The 22,313-nt window shown below is 41.0% G+C and overlaps 1 protein-coding gene across 13 annotated transcripts in view; it reads left to right on the top strand.

The window, feature by feature from the left end:
* ABL2 (ABL proto-oncogene 2, non-receptor tyrosine kinase) overlaps positions 1 to 22,313 on the top strand; it is a 115,821-nt gene that overhangs the window by 83,368 nt on the left and 10,140 nt on the right. For 4 of the 13 annotated variants that reach the window (XM_055255720.2, XM_055255722.2, XM_055255716.2 and 1 more), the window contains 6 exons: positions 6,685 to 6,747; positions 8,563 to 8,733; positions 13,663 to 13,958; positions 18,442 to 18,714; positions 20,033 to 20,117; positions 21,578 to 21,755. In XM_055255720.2, coding sequence (XP_055111695.1) covers positions 6,685 to 6,747; positions 8,563 to 8,733; positions 13,663 to 13,958; positions 18,442 to 18,714; positions 20,033 to 20,117; positions 21,578 to 21,755 — 1,066 coding nt within the window. Of the gene's footprint in view, positions 1 to 193; positions 333 to 6,684; positions 6,748 to 8,562; positions 8,734 to 13,662; positions 13,959 to 18,441; positions 18,715 to 20,032; positions 20,118 to 21,577; positions 21,756 to 22,313 lie in introns of those variants that run through there. The other 9 variants (XM_055255724.2, XM_055255718.2, XM_055255726.2 and 6 more) reach the window with 6 other exon arrangements.

Genomic DNA, 22,313 nt, shown 5'->3' with positions numbered 1-22,313 from the left:
CCATTCTGACTCAGTCTTTTGCGGATTGCTGGAAATTATCTTTTAGGTCACTTTCCACCCACTTTGGGAATTGTGAATGCTCACCGTTTTATTGGTTCCCTCTGGCCACTGAGTACATGAGTAAATGTCACATGCATGTGGTATTGCTTGTCAGAGAATGGAATTCTAAGACTTCCTCTTTACACAGAACAGTTTAACTTTTGTGCTTCTGGGCAGAGGTATGGTCCTTGGGACAGTTCTCCTTCCACCTAATAATTATGGCAGAGATCAGGACACTTCACTTTGCTGCCTGTGCACTGAGGCCTCAGAATCTGCTCTGCCCGACTTGACAGGTATGGTTCAGAGTTGATAGTTTTGGGGAGGCTTGATAACCACATTAATCAAGTGTGAATGAAGATTTCAAAAAATTCATCTCATCTGCTACTGTTTTTGTCTTCATTCTTGGTCAGTGAAAGTTTGTGTGTCTTCTTGGGGGAATATCTCATAGTAGAATCTCAATAAATACTGAATGGAAGAATGTATGGATAATTTGTAGTATTTTGTAATAGTAAGATATAGATGGCTTGATGTGAAGAACTTAAGCTATATTGAAAACTGTTGAATAATTTACCTTACATAATTTTTAAAAGAAGTTATTAAAACTTATTAGCTTCTTAGAGAATATACAGTCAGATAAAGTAGAATTCTGGCAAGATAAATGTTTATAAAATACTTGAAAATGCCTAAACTGAAAATTTGTAATGTTAATTTCTCCTATTACTACCTGACAAATTTCTAATTAAACTGATAAAAGTTATTGAATGACTAATTGGTGAAAAGTGTTTTTAATAAAATTAAACATTAAGCTTAGGAATTTTCTCAATTTGAGTTTTATTATTTTGGGTTTTAACTTTTTTAATCATGATAATTTACTTTGTACAAGTGGCTATTCTGTTTTGCTTTATTTTTGTTGTAGCCTGCAAATGTAGCAATAGAAAAAAACATGCCTTTTCTTAATTGTGATAATATATTTCTGTTATCTAGTTTCTTTACATGAGTGAAAATCAGTCTTCTCTTACCCCATCTTAAATCTTTGATCTACCTCTATAGCAGTGAATAATGGAAGATAAGTTAACTTGATATCTAAGTTACCTAATTTATAGTAGTCATTTCATTTTGTTCAAAAATAAACCATTCCCATCCCACACACTTGCATTTGGGCGTGTACAGTACATCTGAATCATCCAGACATGTCTGTCTTAACCAATGAGGAAAGTGACATAGACTATAGCTACTGGATAACACTGTGACATTTACTTGCTCTTCCCACAGGCTTTTGTGTTCTTTTGTTTTTGCCTTTATCCCTTATCTTGTTCCCCCTCATTTAGTTCCTTTACTCTTTATGATTCAAAATATGTTCATTCTTAGCTTCAGAAAAATGTTAGGATGTTTTTCTCTTTGAAAAAGTTTTCCTTTTGTTTGGTGCTAGTGGGTAGAATGGTGTTTAAGTGGATATCCTGTGCAGACAGATTGTGCAGGAAATTGACCCTAAGTTCTTTGAGAACAAAAGAGGAGTGGGAAGAAAGAAGAATGGAAGGAAATAAGATCTTTTGACTCAACCAAAAAGACCGTAAAACCAGAGACGGGAAGAAGGGGAATGGGGAATAAAAAGGATTGTTTTCTAAATTGTGGTTCTTTTAGTACTTTGGCCTCAAAAATTACTTTTATCCTATAGTTATTACTTTGCATATTTCAGAAATATAATATTGCTTGGCCTGCATATATCTTTTAAATTTACATAAAATCGTGCTGTACATCTCATTCTGTTTTCTCCTTTTGTCAGATAACACAACTTTCAGGAAGTTGACTTGTCTTTAAGAGTCGTCTTTTGTCCCCCTTATTATAAACATGTCCTTGCGTATTGACAGTCCGTCACTCTACTGTCATCAGTGCAGAATTCCTATTAATCTAATTTTTTTTTTTTTTTAAAGACAGGGTTTTGTTCTGTTGCCTAGATTGGAGTGCAATGGTGTGATCTTGGCTCACTGCAGCCTCAACCTCCCAGGCTCAGACAATCCTACCTCAGCCTCCTGGGTAGCTGGGACTACAGTTGTGTGCCACTATGCCCAGCCAACATTTAATTTTTTTTTTTTTTTTTTTTTTTTGAGACAGAGTCTTGCTTTGTCACCCAAGTTGGAGTGCAGCAGTCTGATCTCAGCTCACTACAACCTCCGCCTCCCGGGTTCAAGCAATTCTCCTGCCTCAGCCTCCCAAGTGCTTGGGATTACAGGCACCCACCACCACGCCCAGAGTTTTGCCATGTTGGCCAGGCTGGTCTCGAACTCCTGACTTCAGGTGATCCACCTCGGCCTCCCAAAGTGCTGGGATTACAGGCGCGAGCCACCACACCCAGCCCAATTTTTAAATTTTTTATAGCGATGAAGTCTCATGATTTTGCCCAGGCTGGTCTTGAACTCCTGGCCTCAAGTGATCCTCCCGCCTTGGCTTCTCAAGGTGCTGAGATTATAGGTATGAGCTACTGTGCCTGGCCTGTGTTCATCCAGTTTAAATGTTTATCTAATTTTAAGTCTGAAACCTTGCCAGACTCTAGAGTTTTGTTTTATATTCTGTCCTCTCATAGCATCCTCTGTGAGTAAGGACGTATACATAGTTCATTCATTCAGCTTTTTGAGAGCCTCTTATATGTAGACACTGTTCTGGAGTCACTGTTCAGTGAACAAAACAGACAAAAATCCTGGTCCTCATAAAACTTACATTTTAGCAGGGAGACTTAGATACATGAATATAATAATAAATAAATAAATTATACACTATGGTGGTAGTAAGGGCTATGGAGATAAATCAGGAAAGGAGTCAGTGGGGGATGTGAGAGTGTTATCAGGAATAGATGTACTTTAAAATGGAATAATAAGAGAATGCCATACTGAGAAGGTAACATTTGGTGAAATGTCATGGGGAAGAGTGTTTTAGGCAAAAGGAAAAGCCAGCGCAAAGGTCCTGAGGCAGAAGTGTGCCTGCTTTGTTCAAGCAATAGCATTGATATCAGTGGCCAGAATGAGGTAGAGGAATAGTAGCAGGAGATGCTGGGCAAGACCAATTGTGAAGGACCTTGCAGGGCCTTTAAGGATTTTAGCTTTTACTCTAAAATGGGGAACCTTTGAAGAGTCTTGAACAGAGGAGTAGCAGTCTGACTTATGCTCTGAAAGATGGCTGGTATGTTGAGAATAAACAGTAGGGAACAAGCACGGAAGCATGGAAATCAGGAGTCTAGTGAAATAGTCTACATCAGTGGTCCCAACCTTTTTGGCACCAGGGACCAGTTTCATGGAAGTCAATTTTTTCCACAGACTGGGGTGGGGAGCGGTGGTTTCACATGAAACTGTTCCACCTCAGATCATCAGGCATTAGATTATCATAAGGAGCATTCAACCTAGATCCCTCGCATGAGCAGTTCACAGTAGGTTTTGGCTCCTGTGAGAATCAAATGCCTCCACTAATCTGATGGGAGGTGGAGCTCAAGCGGTAATGCTCGCTGGCCTGCTGCTGGCCCGCTGCTCGCCTGCTGCTCACCTGCTGCTGTGTGGCCCAGTTCCTAACAGGCCACAGACCTGTCTGTGGCCCAGGGGTTGGGGTCCCCTTATCTAGATGATGGTGGTCACGAAGTGGTACTGAATGAGAAGTGGTTAGATTCTGGATATATTTTTGAAGGCAGTGCCAATAGAATTTCTGAGTGGATTGGATGTTGTATGTGAGAGCAAGAAGGGAGCCATGAAGGATTCCATGGTTTTTGGCCTCAATGTTTGAAAAGATGGAATTGCCATTAACTGAAATGGGGAATTCTGTGAGAGAAACAAATTTGGAGGGAAAGATGGATGATAGTTTTGCATATTGAGTCCCGATGGTGTTATTAGTGCTTTCTCATCTTTATATCCTGAAGCCCAGCACAGTGCCTTGCATGTGGTGTTCACTCAAATTACTAGAGATTTCTTTTTCCCCAATAAACATTTAAAATAATTAAACAGGCTGGGCACGGTGGCTCGTGCTTGTAATCCCAGTACTTTGGGAGGCCAAGGCAGGTGGATCGCTTGAGCTCAGGAGTTTGAGACCAGCCTGGACAACACGGCGAGACCTTCTCTCAATAATAATAATAATAATTAAACAATATCTGACAGCATTGGAAAACTCTCCTAAACTGGCAACATTTTGGAGCTTGAGAAGACCCCTGGGTCATTCTCCGGGGCTGTAATCAAAGTAACTGAGTTATCAGCATGATTAATATACAGGCAGGGGGCAGGTTTCATAGTGAGGTTTAATGCTGTGTGCTTAAAACACCCCAGCTGTTTTCAGAAATACAAGAAATCTTAAGTTGCACTGTAGATTCCCTGAGCATCCATCCTGAGGGCTTGGGCTGTTCCAGATGCAGCAGGCGCTGACATGGGAGGAGCTGGCACCACCTGATAGCAGAGGGGTTCATGGAGGCATCAGTTTAATCAATCACCCTTCTTAAACTTGCTGTGGATGTAAGGCACCCGGTCCAGAATTGGCCTCCAGTCAGTGACCCACAGCAGCTCCACAGTGCCCATGGCGCCCCTTATGTCCACTGTGGGAATCTAGTTCTTGGCCAGCTCCTGGTTGTGTGAGCCCAGGAAGCTGCTCAATATTGCATCACCGTCCTCACCCTCAGGGTGATCAAATTACTGTTTTGTAAACTTTAAAATTTAATATACTGAGTTTCACAAAGTAAGGTATAACTATATCACATTTGCTGGTTTTGTCCTGATAGGGGTTAAGAGTTGGCTTCTGCTTATTACTATTTCTAACTTGGTCGTTGATAGTACCAAAGTTCTTTTTATTGTTGAGTTTTTCTCATAATTTCAAACAAGCGGAACTTTTACTGTACTACAAATAATTAAATATACTTAAACTGTTTGATAATCATTAAACAGTATTTATAAACATTGTAATGTGTTACCAGTGTCACTGGCAAAAAAAAAAATATATGTATATATTTATAAGTGTGGATTATTTAGTGTTCAGTAATGGATGCTAATAAATATGGATATTTTCTGTACTTTTTTGGCATTTTGTCATTTTAATAAAGGATTGGCATTTTGTAGCCCAGTGGAAATTCTGCTAGAGTAGATAATTTTTGCATTAGAATAAAGACAAATATGATATATGAAACCGGTTTGAAGAATGTTTTTTACAATATGGATTTTTGTTGATTTGGTCATCCCAAATTGGCTATCTTGGTATAGAATACAGCTGTTCCCATTCACTATACTTCTGCATTTAAATAAGGAACAACATAACTACTTTAACTTTTCATGATATCAGAACTTTTGTTTATCATAATCTTAATGTAAAACAAAATTGAATTAACTGGAATTTTAAATATATATTCTTTTTGAGAGAAGGGAATATGAAACTCAGAAACTGGAGAATTACAGAGCCAACCTACAACAGGAATTTCTGTGTGTATATCATGTAGAAGTTATGAAGCCTTTTTTTTTTTTTTTTTTGGAGACAGGGTCTCACTCTGTCACCCAGGCTGCAGTACAGCGGCGATCTCGGCTCAGTGCAACCTCCACCTCCCAGGCTCAAGCAATTCTCCTGCCTCAGCCTCCCAAGTAGCTGGGATTGTAGGCACGTGCCACCACGCCTGGCTAATTTTTGTATTTTTAATAGAGATGGGGTTTTTCACTATGTTGGTCAGGCTGGTCTCAAACTCCTGACCTCAGGTGATCTACCCACCCAGTCTCCCAAAGTGCTGGGATTACAGGCCTGAGCCACCGTGCCTGGCTGAAGCCAATTTTTAAATACTGTTTAATGTGATTTTAAGATTAAGATACATGTTGTTTCCTGTCACTTGCATGTTTGTGTAATTGGCATTTATTTAGCTAACAGTTATTAAACACATATTATGTAACTTTTGATAGGAAAAGAATGCCATTCCAGATACAAGGAACAGGTTATGATGTTTGAGGAACAAACATATGTAGAATGTATTATTAATATAGAGATAAAGATAGAGTATTAATGCAGCAACTGTGATGCTTTTGAGAGCACAGAGGGGAGGTTCAGTAGCCCCCATTATCCAGTTTTGCTTTATGCAGTTTCAGTTACTGGCACTCCACCCCAGTCTGAAAGTATTAAGATATTTTGAGGGAAAAAAGAGATACCACATTCACATAAATTTTATTACAGTATATTGTTATAATTGTTCATTTTATTATTAATCTCTTTCAAAGCCTAACTTATAAATTAAATTGTATCATGGTTATGTATATGTACGAAAAACATAGTATATAGTGGGTTTGGTACTATCCTGATTTTAAGCATCCACTGGGGGTCTTGGAACATATTCCTCATGGATAAGGGGGACTACTATATATTGGAGCTGAGTATTACAAGTAGAAATCAGCCAGTCAAAAGAAAAGTGGGGTGAGAACCCATTCCAGTTAGTCTGGACTGTGTGAACCAAGGCCAGAAGGTGGGAAGCAGCATGGTGTACATTAAAGTTTACAATCTGAGGTATGGAGTCGGGAGAGGAGAAGCTGGAGAAGTAGGTAGAGACCTGATCATGAAAGGCCTTTGAAGGCCGTGAAAAGGAGACTTTAGTTTGATGTTAAACTATTGAAGAAGCTTAAGAAAAGTGACGTGGTCAATTTTTTTCTTAAATAGATCACTTTGCCAGCTGTGTGGAGGATGGATTTGAGGGAGACAAGACTGGAGGCAGTAGTCCAGGTGAGAGATGTTGAGATGTTGCGGATTTGAACTAAGGCATTGGCAGTAGAGATGGAGAACAGGGAATGGATTTGAAAATAAATGGAACCATAAATTCAAGAGTTTTTCCTTTCATATATGATAAAACCATTTTTATATTAAAAATAAGTTGGCCTGGCTGGGTGTGGTGGCTCACGCCTGTAATCTCAGCACTTTGGGAGGCCAAGGTGGGCAGATCACAAGGTCAGGAGTTCAAGACCAGCCTGGCCAACATGGCAAAACTTCATCTCTACTAAAAATACAAAACTTAGCTGGGCTTGGTGGCGTGCACCTGTAATCCCAGCTACTCGGGAGGCTGAGGCAGTAGAATTGCTTGAACCTGGGAGGCAAAGGTTGCAGTGAGCAGAGATTGCACCACTGCATTCCAGCCTGGGCAACAAAACAAGACTCTATCTCAGTGGTGGGGGAGGGGCACGGGCAGGGAATAAGTTGGCCGGGTGTGGTGGCTCACGCCTGTAATCCCAGCACTTTGGGAGGCTGAGGTGGGTGGATCACCTGAGGTCAGGAGTTCGAGACCAGCCTGGCCATCATGGTGAAATCCTGTCTCTACTAAAAATACAAAAAAATTAGCTGGGTATGGTGGCAGGCGCCTGTAATCCCAGCTACTTGGGAGGCTGAGGCAGGAGAATCACGCTTGAACTCGGGAGGCAGAGGTTTCAGTAAGCCAAGATCACGCCATTGCACTCCAGCCTGGGCAACAAGAGCAAAACTCCATCTCAAAATAATAATGATAATAATAATAAGTGGAAGAAGAGAGACATAAAAGTGTTGTTATATGACATAGACATTTGGATAGTTTGCCTTTGTAGACAGGCACTAAAAATAGTCTGATCAAGAAAATCGATAGTGGAAAAACTGTTTTTTGTATAATCGATCTGGGCTGTGAGAAGCAGGTGATCTTTAAGATGGTATAGGGATCACCTGTGCTATGTACCATGAATAAATTTAGAAACTGTAAAGGCTTGAGGAAAAAACAGGTCGTAAAAGGCTTGGACCACTTTGAGTAGAAACTCAATAAATGCCCGATGATAGTAATGTTTTCTAGGCTCTTCAATTAAGTTATTGATATTTACAAAAAATCACTGCTCAGGAAAACAAAATGGAGTTTAAAAAAGTCATTCAGGCCGGGTGTGGCCATGTTTCTTTTGTTGTTTTTTAAAACAAAAAAAGATTATTTTTCGCCATGTTGGCCAAAAAAAGATATTTTTCTAAAAGCACTTTTTAAATAATTTTTTCTATACTTAAACAGAGGGCCTGGATTTATACAATATTACCTAATTCTGAAAAATAATCCCTGTTGTCTTTTCTACAGTTTGTTTTCTGTGGAGAGAAAAAGGAATAAGGGTAGTTTGGGTGGACTTGTAAGAAACTTACAATCATTTCTTCCTTAAAACTCCAACCACTACTATAACAAAATATCCTATATGTTTTATAAAGCTAGTAACCATTTCTCTTTGAGATTCTTTTTTCCATTTTGAGAAAACTGCGTTTCCTATTAGTTTATGTCTGATTTTGGTAAGTGCATATAAATCACGGCTAAACTCTCATTTTGTGGTCTTTTCTCTGACTACCTTGTTTTACATTTTCAACAAGTAAATTGCTTCCTCATGCTTCGGAGACACAGTGCCTATTTGCTCATTCTTCATAACACTTTATACTATACAGTTCTTTCCTACTCTGGAGCCAGCAGCTGAAATACTGTGTATATACTGAATTCAAACAAATGTTTTGCTGTTGAACTCACCGTGAATTCCCTTCCCTTCTTATGTCTTTCAGAAGCTTTGCATCGTCCCTATGGTTGTGATGTTGAACCCCAGGCACTAAATGAGGCTGTCAGGTGGAGCTCCAAGGAGAACTTGCTCGGAGCCACCGAGAGTGACCCTAATCTCTTCGTTGCACTTTATGATTTTGTAGCAAGTGGTGATAACACACTCAGCATCACTAAAGGTGAGGCTTCTAAGTAACATCCTTTCACTTTTCAGTTTTCATTAATGATTAAGAGATAAAGGGGCCTGGCCAGGCGCGGTGGCTCACACCTATAATCTCAGCACTTTGGGAGGCCGAGGCGGGCAGATCACCTGAGGTCAGGAGTTTGAGACCAGCCTGGCCAACATGGTGAAACCCCGTCTCTAATAAAAATATGAAAAAAATTAATCGGGCGTGGTAGCACATGCCTGTAGTCCCAGCTACTCAGGAGGCTGGGGCATGAGAATCCTTTGAACTCGGGAGGCAGAGGTTGCAGTGAGCCGAGATCACACCACTGCAGTCCAGCCTGGGCGACAGAGTGAGACTCCATCTCAAAAAAAAAAAAAAAAAAAAAAAAAATTATCCTGAAATACATTTTTTTTCCCCAGCAGTGGCTTTCATACGTTCAAAAGGCAAGAATAAGCTTAGGCAGACAAGCTATCCAGTTCATGTACACAAGGATAATCCCCCCCATAATCCTATTTCTTTCTCATAAAAGTTACTTTTTTTGTCCTTGCGCGCGCGCGCGCGCGCGCACACACACACACACACACACACACACACACACACAAAATCAATAATGGGTGATTTTATTTGGTCATGTTCTTAATGTTCCCTTTTATAAGAATTTACCACGGAAATAAACTACCACTCTCTTGAGAATATTAGTATAATGGAAATCAAATAAACCTTTCCTACCATTCCTTTCACTGATGTATATAAACACAAACAATAGATATTTATGTTGTCTAGGCCAGTGCTACTCAAAAATGGTCCACAACAAGGTAAGATGCTTATGCCAGAATGTGGAACACTGGACTACTATCTTCATGCAGAAAGCCTTGCTCCAAAAGGTAAAACTATTAGCTGAACTAAATAATAAATAGTGTGCTTAGTGACGTAGTTGGTTTACATTTGGTTGAAGTTCTTAATCTCACTGTGGAGTGGTAATGAATGAACAGTCCTCAGATAGGCAGTCAAGTTCGCAGACATTCTGAGTAGCAGTGAGGTCTGGCAACATGGCTCATCTTAGCCACAGTTCAATTGCAATAGGTATGACCAGGCACGGTGGCTCACGCCTGTAATCTAGCACTTTGGAAAGCCGAGGCTGGTGGATTGTCTGAGCTCAGGAGTTTGAGACCAGCCTGGGCAACATGGTGAAACCCTATCTCTACTAAAATACAAAAGACATTAGCCGTGTGTAGCGGCATGTGCCTGTAGTCCTAGCTACTCGGGAGGCTGAGGCAGGAGAATTGCTTGAACTGGGGAGGCGGAGGTTGCATTGAGCTGAGATGGTGCCACTGCACTCCAGCCTGGGCGACAGAGTGAGATGCCGTCTCTTAAAAAAACAAAAACAGGCCGGGCGCGGTGGCTCACGCTTGTAATCCCAGCACTTTGGGAGGCCGAGGCGGGCGGATCACGAGGTCAGGAGATCGAGACCACAGTGAAACCCCGTCTGTACTAAAAATACAAAAAATTAGCCGGGCGTGGTGGCGGGCGCCTGTAGTCCCAGCTACTCGGAGAGGCGGAGGCAGGAGAATGGCGTGAACCCTAGAGGCGGAGCTTGCAGTGAGCCGAGATTGCGCCACTGCACTCCAGCCTGGGCGACAGAGCGAGACTCCATCTCAAAAAACAAAACAAAACAAAACCAAAAGAATAGGTGTATAGTGAGTCTAACCTTCGTGGTAGTTGCATGTGCTGGCCAACTGTATATAGGACAGAATTAAAATTGAAAGTAAAAGTGCATCATCTCCTAGTGTCAGTTTTACTTCCTGCTTTTGGGTAGTTTTGGGGACAGGATGATACATGTTATGTATGTGGGGGTTGTGTTTATGCAGTTGTAGGAACATTTTACGTAAAGTTTGAGGATAGAACAAAAGACATCAAAGAATTTTTTTTTTTTTGAGACAGAGTCTCGCTTTGTCACCCAGGCTGGAGTGCGGTGGCACAATCTCGGCTCACTGCAAGCTCTGCCTCCTGGGTTCAAGGGATTCTGCTGCTTCAGCCTCCTGAGTAGCTGGGATTACAGGCACGCACCACCACGCTGGGTTAATTTTTGTATTTTTAGTAGAGACGGGGTTTCACCCATGTTGGTCAGGATGGCCTCGAACTCCTGACCTGTGATCCGCCTGCCTCAGCCTCCCAAAGTGCTGGGATTACAGGTGTGAGCCACCACGCCCAGCCAGAAAGTTTATATTGTGTAGTAGTCTCTTTGGACTGCAATATACTTGATTTTACCTTTACTGATTCTTCACTGGAGAAATTTGTGAAGTAATGACTCAGAAATTCTTTCATAGGTACGTTTTCCTGTTGTTTTTTCAAGATGGCCCAGTCATCAAGGAAACATTGATAAAGACTGTTGATTCCTCAGTTATCAGTTATGACTGGCCTTTATCTTATGACCAACAGTGGTTTCTCTTAAAATCCACAGAATGCCAAATTTTTATATCAGGTTCTCACTAATTTAAAATGATGTCATACTAAAGCTATTTTATTATTTTAAAAGACAAGAAAATATATTTAAAAAATAAAGCAACACTTTAGTTTTTGATTGAAAATGATATTTTGCTTGAATTTTTTTTTTTTTAAAGTTCTACCAGCCAAGCGCAGTGGCTCATCCCTGTAATCTCAGCACTTTGGGAGGTTGAGGCAGGAGGATTGCTTGAGCCTGGCAGTTCAAAACCAGCCTAGGCAATGTAGTGAGACCCCTGTCTCTACAAAAAATTTAAAAATTAGCCAAGGGCAGTGGCATGCACCTGTAGACCCAGGTACTTGGGGGCCTGAGGTCTGAGGATCACTTGAGCCTGAGAAGTTGAGGTTACAGTGAGCTGTGTTTGCACCGCTGCACTGCTGTGTGGCGACAGAGGGAGACCTGTTTCAAAACAAACAAAAAAGTTCTCCCTAGGGTTGCTCTGCCAGTTTGGCCAATATTTGAATCCATACTAGTCATCCCCCTGTCAGTTTTCATGGTAGTCAAAACTTCCAGGGCAGAAAAATTTTCTTGATAACTGACAGAAAAAGAGAACAACAAACAAAAAATCCTGGGGTCTTTGACTGTATCTTAATTATGATAGCCTGTCATTACCAATTCTTTTCAAGGAAGCAACAATATTAAAAAATGTATATATAGATATATATATACAAAGTACTAATATTCTTTGTTTTTAGTTCATGTGGACTAATAGAGAAAAGCTATAGAGCAATAGGTTTTCTTCAGTTTTTCTAGCAGGATTCTTTTTTTTTCTTCCTGTAAATATGATTGGCTAGTATTGGTGCACTTATGCATATCCACCGCTACACCAGACTCACTCTTATCTGTATATATGTATATTATATGTACCCATAGGTGTATATATGTACATATACTCTTGTGTTTTTTCTCATCTCATATCCATGTGTCTAAGGTGAGATGGTGTCTAATAGAAAGTTATTCTATGGAATCGTTTCTGAAGGCCACTAAAAAAGGACAGATGGTTACAAGGATAATTATTTTTAATTCTCCTAAAAACTTTTGCCTGATACTTCTGCCCATGTGCCTTTTTTTTTTTTTTTTTTGGCAGTCTCACTCTCTCTCCCAGGCTGGAGTACAGTGGTACAGTCTTGGCTCACTGCAACCTCAGCTTCCCGGGTTCAAGCAATTCTCCTGCCTCAGCCTCCCGAGTAGCTGGGATTACAGGCATGTGCCACCACGACTGGCTAATTTTTTTGTATTTTTGGTGGAGACGAGGTTTCACCATGTTGGCCAGGCTGGTCTCGAACTCCTGACCTTAGGTGATCCGCCCCTCTCAGCCTCCCAAAGTGCTGGGATTACAGGCGTGAGACACCACGCTCAGCCATGGCCACGTGCTTTTGATTGACTTGGCTTCCTTCTACTTTCTGACACTGAAGAAGTAGATGTGAACGCTGTAGGAAGCCTTGCATCTCTTAGAGATAAGAGCCTGAGGCACTACAAGGATTCTTTAGATTAACATTTATTTATCACTAGTGATATCTCTTTCACTTTTTCTGTTTTGCCAAAGAAACCTAATTTGTGCTGCAAGTATCGGGGCAAGTTATATGTTGAACTCTGAACTTGATGTTCACAATTTTAATAGAAAAATTAAGATCATTGAAGTTGACAGCAAAGATACACTGAGTGAGTTGGGTTTTGGTTTCCAACTTCAGAGTGAGCTTGCCATTCCACACACTGATTTTAATGTGGAATGGAAAGGAGTGATTCATTCTTTGTGGGAACTAGGAAGGAAATCAGAAAGCTATAGCTATTTTTAAACTTGCATTCTGGAAGGGATTGTGTTTTGGGAGTCCTAACTGCCCATTCCCTCACCCCACTAAACAGTTTTCTTGCTGAAAACTCTGTGGTCCGTGTTTTTTTTGTTTGTTCATTTTTTGTTTTTGTTTTTGTTTTTTTCCATCAGTGGTTTTGTTGCCTTGGTGCCAAGTGAAATTTAGAAGTCACTTTGTATCTCACATGTCTTATCCCTAATCCTTGATTGTTGTTAACATTGAATCATATGTGAGATACATTCCTTGATAAACTGTTTTGAGGGAAAGTGAATTTTCTTCTTTTGAAGAGTGAACACTGTGTCCTTTTCCAGTCATTTTAGTAACCTGTCTGCCATACGTAGAATTTCCGAAGGATATTTTTAAAGTTGTATATAGACTTTTAAAACCCTGTAGTAAATGCCAGAAAACCATTTCTTACCATACTTCTGTGGTTAAGCTAAAAGCTAAAGAGAGCAATCAGGATATGATAAACAGCCAAGTTTGTTTTCATTATTTAAAAAAAAATTTTGGCATAAAAGTTCTAGATTCTTTTTTTTTTAAGTGAGTTTAAAGTTTGACAGTACACTGCTTCAGTTGAAATAAAGTCTTAACATCGTTTCTTTCATCCTGTGATGACCTTATGGCTAGGTGAAAAGCTACGAGTCCTTGGTTACAACCAGAATGGCGAGTGGAGTGAAGTTCGCTCTAAGAATGGGCAGGGCTGGGTGCCAAGCAACTACATCACCCCAGTGAACAGCCTGGAAAAACACTCCTGGTACCATGGACCTGTGTCACGCAGTGCAGCTGAGTATCTGCTCAGCAGTCTAATCAATGGCAGCTTTCTGGTGCGAGAAAGTGAGAGTAGCCCTGGGCAGCTGTCCATCTCGCTCAGGTACGAGGGACGTGTGTATCACTACAGGATCAATACCACCGCAGATGGCAAGGTAAGACTCCCTGGTCACCATCTTTAAGCATGGACTGGCTGCTCTGTGAAATAATATTCAACATGATTGAAGTGAAATAATAGATTTTATGTCTGACATGAAATAAAATATTCACTAGCTTTGTGAGTTTGGGCTTTTTGGCATGTTAGAGCTTGTTCTCTTGAAAAGGATATGGTAATAGAAATTTAAAAACAGTATTATATTAATATTTTACAGATGAGCTAGATTTGAAGGTGAAGAATGAAGGGAACTGCTCTATAAGTTAGCTGTTCTGATAATCAATACACAAATACACACCCAGTGCACTGGTATAGAATTTATCAGTTAACATTGTATCATTGAAAATTAGAATAATATCTACCAGAAAGTTCACAGTGGAAGAATTTAGACTTTTGAGCCTGGTGTCGATCATTAATGTATATTAACTGAAATGGATCATTCAGTCATTGAACAGTTTCTATATTGGGAACACCAACCATGTTAGTTAGAATGGATGTGTTACAGTGTGTTTACACATTATAAACTGCAGAGCATGAGCTTATGTCCATTGTTTGTCTGTTGAGCAGTAAATTTAGGTTGAATTATTTCTTCTATTCTCCTCTATGTGATAGGCAAGCTGTGGGGGAAGCACAGGCTTTGGAGCAAGCAGATCTGATTGTGACCTTACATAAGTCTCAATTTCCCTGTCTGTAATTAGATCCCACTTTATTGGGTTGTTGTAAGGATTAAATGAAGTAATTTCTGTAAAACATAATGACAAAGTAGGAAATAAGTAAATTTTTAATTTTCTTTCACTTTTGCACCAGCATACAGACCTAGTATGTTTCCTCTTGACCAAACAGAACAGAATCAGATGTGTAATAATATAAGAGTGACTCAGCAGTTCTAGTTATTTACCTAATAGAAATGAGTGCAATGTGTGCCAGAAGACATGTATAGGAATGTTCATAGTAGCATTGCTTGTGATAGCCAAAAACTAGAAACACCCACAGATCTAACAACAGTAGAATGGATTAATAAATTGTGGTATTCATAAAATGCAATTTCATTCAACAACAGAAACGAACACAGTACTGCTACACACAACACCATCAGGTTAAACTATGGCCCTCCAGCCATCTGCTTTTTTTTGTAAATAACATTTTATTGGAATACAGCCACACCCATTTGTCCATGTATTGTCTATGGTTTCTATTACTAGGCAGCACTGAGTAGTTCACAGTTCTGACACACTATGGCCACAGCCTAAAATATTTATTATCTGGCCCTTATGAAGAGTTTGCTGGCCCCTACTCTAGATGAGTGTTAGCTGACTCAACAACTTCAGCAAAGTTGAAGGATTAGTATTAGCTAGGGGATGAGGATGTGGGGAGTGGGAAGGACTCCTAATGGATATGAGGTGATGAGAATGTTCTAGAGTTAGATAGTGGTGATGGTTGGACAACTTTGAGAATATGCTAAAAACCACTAAATTGTATACCTTAAAATGATGAATTTTATGGTATGTGAAATATAATGCAATTTTTAAAAGTTGGGTGGAAGAAAGCAGACATAAAACAATACATACTGTGTGATTCTGTTTGTATATAGTTCAGAAGCAGAGGCCAGGCACGGTGGCTCACACCCGTAATCCCAGCACTTTGGGAGGCTGAGGCAGGCCTCATCACTGGAGGTCAGGAGGTCAGCCCCACAAACATGGTGAAACCCTATCTCTACTACAAATACAAAAATTGGCCTGGCATGGTGGCACGCGCCTGTAATCCCAGTTACTCAGGAGGCTGAGGCAGGAGAATTGGTTGAACCCGGGAGGTGGAGGTTGTAGTGAGCCAAGATCGTGCCACTGCACTCCAGCCTGGGCAACAGAGTGAGACTCTGTCTTAAAAAAAAAAAGAAAAGAGGAAGAAGCTAATCTAAGACGTTAGAAGTCAGCATAGTGGCTGTCTTTGCAAGGGTAAATAGCTGGAGAGCATAAGGGAGGCTTCTGGGGTGCTGATCATGTTATAATTCTTGGTGTAGGTGACGTTTACATGGGTAAGTTTACTTTGTAAAAATTATCAATTTTCTGTTTATGAATTGTATACTTTATACACTAAAACAAAAGCTTCTTTTTTTTTTCTTTTGAGACGGAGTCTTGCTGTGTCACCCAGGCTGGAGTGCAGTGGCGCAATCTCGGCTTACTGCAAGTTCCACCTCTCAGGTTCACGCCATTCTCCTGCCTCAGCCTCCTCAGTAGCTGGGACTACAGGCGCCTACCACCACACCTGGCTATTTTTTTGTATTTTTAGTAGAGACGGTGTGTCACCATGTTAGCCAGGATGGTCTCTTTCTCCTGACCTTGTGATCTGCCTGCCTTGGCCTCCCAAAGTGCTGGGATTACAGGCCTGAGCCACTGCGCCCAGCCAAAAGCGTCTTTAAAAAAAATAAATAAATAACAGGCTAGGCATGGTGGCTCATGCCTGTAATCCTAACACTTGGGGAGGCCAAGGTGGGTAGATCACTTGAGCCCAGGAGTTCAAGACCAGCCTGAGGAACATAGTGAAACCTCATCTCTACAAAAAATTTTAAAAATTAGCTGGGCATGGTGGCATATGTCTGTGGTCCTAGCTACTCGGGAAGCTGAGGCAGGAGGATCACCTGAACCTGGGAGGTCAAGGCTGCAGTGAGTCATGATTGTGTCACTGCACTCCAGGCTGGGCAACCGAGCGAGACCCTTATTTCTCAAAAATAAATAAAAATTAAAGCTCCCTTGGGAGAGAAGGCCAGAGAATTCCCTCTTACTTTACATTTCTTATTGCTTAGCAAATTAACAACTATTTTGTAAGCAATTCTGTGAAATCCAGTGTGGCTCTTTTCTTTTTTTTAGACGGAGTCTTGCTCTGTCACCCAGGCCAGAATGCAGTGGCGTGATCTCAGCTCACTGCAACCTCCACCTTCCAGGTTCAAGCAATCCTCCCACCTCAGCCTCCCAAGTAGCTGGGACTACAGGCACGCACCACCATGCCTAGCTAATTTTTGTATTTTTAGTAGAGAGGGGGTTTCACCATGATGGCCAGGCTGGTCTCAACTCTTGACCTCAAGTGACCTGCCCACCTCAGCCTCCCAAAGTGCTGGGATTACAGGTGTGAGCCACTGCGCCTGGCCACCGGTAAATTGTGGCTCTTTCTTTAATGGCCTAGACACTCAAATGCACATCGTAATTAAAATTATGAGATATTTGAATACTCTTACCAAAAAATCTAAATCAGTGGTTTTCAAGTTATGTTCTTTACAAGATTGAGGTGGTATTTTGTAAATTTCTACAAGAGGCCAAGTCCTTGCTTGCCTACTTTGGTCAGGGTGTCTCTTCTTTACCTATCTTCTGTAGTTGAGTCCACAGTCTTGTGGCTTAAAAGTATTTCAAGGCTGGCCGGGCGTGGTGGTTCACACCTGTAATCCCAGCAATTTGGGAGACTGAGGCAGGCAGATCACTTGAGGTTAGGAGTTCCTGACCAGCCTGGCTAACATGGTGAAACCTCGTTTCTACTAAAAATACAAAGAAAAAAATTAGCCAGGCCTGATGGCGCATGCCTGTAATCCCAGGTACTTGGGAGGCTGAGGCAGGAGAATCACTTGAACCCGGGAGGCGGAGGTTGCAGTGAGCTGAGGTCGCCACACTGCACTCCAGCCTGGGCAACAGAGTGAGACTCTGTCTCCAAAAAAAAAATACATATATATATATTTATATAACATGTATATATTTGAAAAAAAACACATATATTTGAAAATATATATATATGTTTGAAGACCAATGAGCTTGATTATCCAGAGAGAGATCTTGGAAGGTTTTTCCCAAGACTAATTTAGGAAGAATAGGAAAGGCAGATTAAATAAGAATAAACTGAAGTTCTGTCTTTACCCTTGCAATCATCATTTAACTTTTTTATTTACCTCAATTAAGGTAAACTCTTGCTGGGTATAGTGGCCCAGTCTGTAATCTCAGCACCTTGGGAGGCCCAGGCAGGAGGATTGCTTGAGGCTGGCGTTTGAGACCTGCCTGGGCAATATAGTGAGACCCTGTCTGCAGAATTTTTTTTTTTTTTTTTTTAAAGATAGCCTCCTATCTATATCTTCAGGCCAGTGAAATATGGGCTTTAAAAAAAAATTCTTAGGCTGGGAGCGGTGGCTTGCGCTTGTAATCCCAGCACTTTGGGAGGCTGAGGTGGGCAGATCACGAGGTCAGGAGATCAAGAACACGGTGAAACCCCGTCTCTACTAAAAATACAAAAAATTAGTCGGGCGTGGTGGTGGGCACCTGTAGTCCCAGCTACTCAGAGAGGCCGAGGCAGGAGAATGGCGTGAACCCGGGAGGCGGAGCTTGCAGTGAGCCGAGATCATGCCACTGCACTCCAGCCTGGGCAACAGAGCAAGACTCCATCTCAAAAAAAAAAAAAAAAAAATTCTTAATCTCTTTCAAGTTGTTTAGCTTTTCTCCTTTTCTTACCAGGTATATGTGACTGCTGAGAGCCGCTTTAGCACCTTGGCAGAGCTTGTACACCATCACTCCACAGTGGCTGATGGGCTGGTGACAACATTACACTACCCAGCACCCAAGTGTAATAAGCCTACAGTCTATGGTGTGTCCCCCATCCACGACAAATGGGAAATGGAGCGAACAGATATTACCATGAAGCACAAACTTGGGGGCGGTCAGTATGGAGAGGTTTACGTTGGCGTCTGGAAGAAATACAGCCTTACAGTTGCTGTGAAAACATTGAAGGTGGGTTGCTGAGAATTACAGTTTTCAGGCATCTTTTTTTTTTTTGTGCTCAATCACTTGGAAATATCAGCATGCCCTTCTTTCATTTCCACCCACTGGTGCCAAGCACATCAGCAAATTGCGATGATTAACCCTAGTGCCATTGCTGACAATGCAGAGGTAGATTATTCACTGCAATGCAATGAAACCCACATGTGGGAAAGGTCTGTCTCTGGAGGCTGTTGATGTAGATCTTAGTGGGAGGTTAGAAGCAAATTAAAAGTTATAAAAGCAAAATAAGCTCTTTTGCTTCATGAGAATGACCCCTGCTGGACAGAATTCTTGTCTGAGAGTCATGGGCCCCTTTCTTGTTCTGTCCTTTCTCTCCTTTGTTCTTGTTCCTCCTGTCTCTTTGCAGTTAGATCACTTCTTCTTAATATTCACAGAAATCTTTTTCGTAGTACTACTATATGTCTCCTTTAAACATCCCAATATCAAATTATAAGGTTTTCACTCACTTGATTCTCCCAGAGCCTCAGTAACTGTCTCTGGTATATCACTCATAAGGGCTATTCTTTAGCTATAAGTAGTAGTCAGTTCTGTTTCTTAAGCATATTCTGAGTGTGAAGCAATATATAAGGCCTTGCTCTCTAAGAAGATTATGATCTAAGCAAGAAGATAAGTATGTAAGCAGCTAAGTGCTGTGTCTCCTCATTCAAAGCCTGAGATGTCTGGAGAAGTAAACTGTGAGAGAACTGAACTATCCAATACAGGGCTCCTGTGTTTCAGTTGATTATAGGACACGATTGCTGAATTTTGCTCCTCCTGCTAATTTTTACCCCAGAGCATTTTTCTTTATAAGTTGGACTTCTTAAAATAATAATAATTTCGGCTGGGCGTGGTGGCTCACGCCTGTAATCCCAGCAATTTGAGAAGCCCAGGCGGGCGGATCACCTGAGGTCAGGAGAGCATCCTGGCCAACATGGCAAAACCCTGTCTTTACTAAAAATACGAAAAGTAGCCAGGCATGGTGGTGCATGCCTGTAATCCCAGCTACTTGGGAGGCTGAGCCAGGAGAATCGCTTGAGCCAAGGAGGCAGAGGTTGCAGTGAGATCACACCACTTCACCCCAACCTGGGTAACAGAGTGAGACCCTGTCTCAAAAAAAAAAAAATTAAATTAAAATAATAATTATTTCTTGTAATATGCTAAAATATTCAAAAGATACTTCTTTTTACTTTTAAAGCTGAAGCTTTAGGATTGTGAGATGAATCAAATGATTTTAAGTTGGGGGTTTGTCCCTCTCGTTTTCTTCTTTCTTACCTTTCCCTTTTTCTAGGAAGATACCATGGAGGTAGAAGAATTCCTGAAAGAAGCTGCAGTGATGAAGGAAATCAAGCATCCTAATCTGGTACAACTTTTAGGTGAGGAACCTTGCCTGAACCATAGATTTCCTCCAAAAATGCTTGCCCTTTAATAACCCCTTGTTATCTCCAAATGCTTTTTTTTTTTTTTTTTTTTTTTTTGTCTTTTTAAATATAGAGACAGGGTCTCGCTCTGTTGTCCAGGTTGTTGTTGAAGTGATACTCCCGCCTGGGCCTTTCAATATGTTGGGATTACAGGCATGAGCTACCATGCCCGGCCTTTTTTCCCCCCCGCAATACCTTTCTTTTCAGTCACCATGGTGGAAGCTGCAGGTTTGAATTCACTTCAATAAATAGTTATTTTAATCAGTAGGTTCTGTGTTTAAAAATAGCCCAAGAAACAGTGGCCTGGATTGATTTTAGTATATAAAACTGCTCAGTTTGTACTAATTGCCCCAGATTCAAAGTTCAGAAGTGTTCAAAATGGTACTGAACCAAAAACTCATGAAATGTTTTTGCAAAATAAAGAGACATTAAACAAAGGACTGTTGAAAAGAAGCAAATTAAAAACTGTGACCACTCCCATCAGTTTACCTATACAAGGAGGAAATGCTGTATTATGTTAGATTGGCTTTTCACTGTTCAGGTCACAAAGAACTCTTTTACTAAGCCCTTTTCCTTTTTTAAAATAGGGCCAGGTTTGTTTGTTTTTTGGGGAGGTGAGGGTGGGGGGTGTTTTTTTGTTGTGGGTTTTTTTTGTTTTTGTTTTTCTTTTTTAAATACAGAGTTTTGCTCTGTCACCCTGGCTGGAGTGCAGTGGCATGATCCTGGCTCACTGCAACCTCCACCTCCCAGGTTCAAGCTATTCTCATGCCTCAACGTGCATCACCACACCCAGCTAATTTTTGTAGTAGAGACAGAGTTTTGCTATGTTGGCCAGTCAAGTCTTGAACGGCTGGTCTCAGGCGATCTGCCTGCCTCAGCTTCCCAAAGTGCTAGGATTACAGGTGTGAGCCACTGCACCCGACCTCTTGTTGGTTTTTTATAAGGAATCTGCCATATATCAGTGAAATCCTTGACTATAGAAATGATGAAAATCATTTTACAAAGCAGTATTGCAGGTGGGGCTCACATAGTCTTCAGCATGTGCACAATTGCTATTACTTTTGAATAAGTATTGTTAGCGGGCAGTTGAGGAGGAGAATCATGGGCCATGTATAAAACTCTAGACATGTTGGTTTTCTTGGCCCCTCATAGAATTAATACAAGTAACTCTGCTTTTGCTCAAACAGACAAATACTCAGAGGCATATGAATTCCCAGAGAACAATATAGTGAAAGCAAAGACTCCCTTATAAACCAGCTTCTTAGTTTTTGCTAATTTCAGAGAACGTGGTCGTAAGAAAGGAAAAGATTACTGCCGAACTAGACTTGAAAAATTGTCAAATTATTCTTGGCCAAAGTGGTGTGGAGTGTTTGAATGTATGCTAATAAAAACAAGCATTATTCTTCAACTTTTAGGTGTGTGTACTTTGGAGCCACCATTTTACATTGTGACTGAATACATGCCATACGGGAATTTGCTGGATTACCTCCGAGAATGCAACCGAGAAGAGGTGACTGCAGTTGTGCTGCTCTACATGGCCACTCAGATTTCTTCTGCAATGGAGTACTTAGAGAAGAAGAATTTCATCCATAGGTGTGTAAAACTTACTCTGACTAACCACGAAGCCATCCTGCTTGACATGCAGATAAAAGGAAGAATGTGAGAACCTTCCCAGAAAATTTTGGATGATTCAAGAAAGTAATTTTGTATTTCACAGGCCCATTATAATGTCATTTCTAACTTGTAAACCTACTGTACTCTGATTAAAGTATTAATAAGGGGCCTTTGCTATTCTCAAACCTGAGAACTCTCTTTAAAAAAAAAAAAAATTACAATAGTGATGGGGTCTTGCTATGTTGACCAGGCTGGTCTCAAACTACTGGCCGCAAGTGATCTTCCCATCTTAGCCTTCCAAAGTGCTGGGATTATAGGTGTGAGCCACCATGCCTGGCCAGAGAGCTCTCTTTATTTTGCCCAGCACTGTATCCAAGATCCTTTTTCACCATCTAGTGGCTTTTTTTTTTTTTCCTTCTTGAGACAGGCTGGCTCCATCGCCCAGGCTGGAATGCAGTGATGCGATCTTAGCTTACTGCACCCTCAGCCTCCTGGGCTCAAGCCATCCTCCCGCCTCAGCCTCCCGAGTAGCTGGGA

This window comes from Symphalangus syndactylus, chromosome 12 (genome assembly GCF_028878055.3).
Source record: "Symphalangus syndactylus isolate Jambi chromosome 12, NHGRI_mSymSyn1-v2.1_pri, whole genome shotgun sequence".
Lineage (NCBI taxonomy): Eukaryota > Metazoa > Chordata > Mammalia > Primates > Hylobatidae > Symphalangus > Symphalangus syndactylus.
The sequence above is the reverse complement of the archived record's forward strand: the minus strand, read 5'-3'. Positions and strand labels throughout refer to the sequence as shown.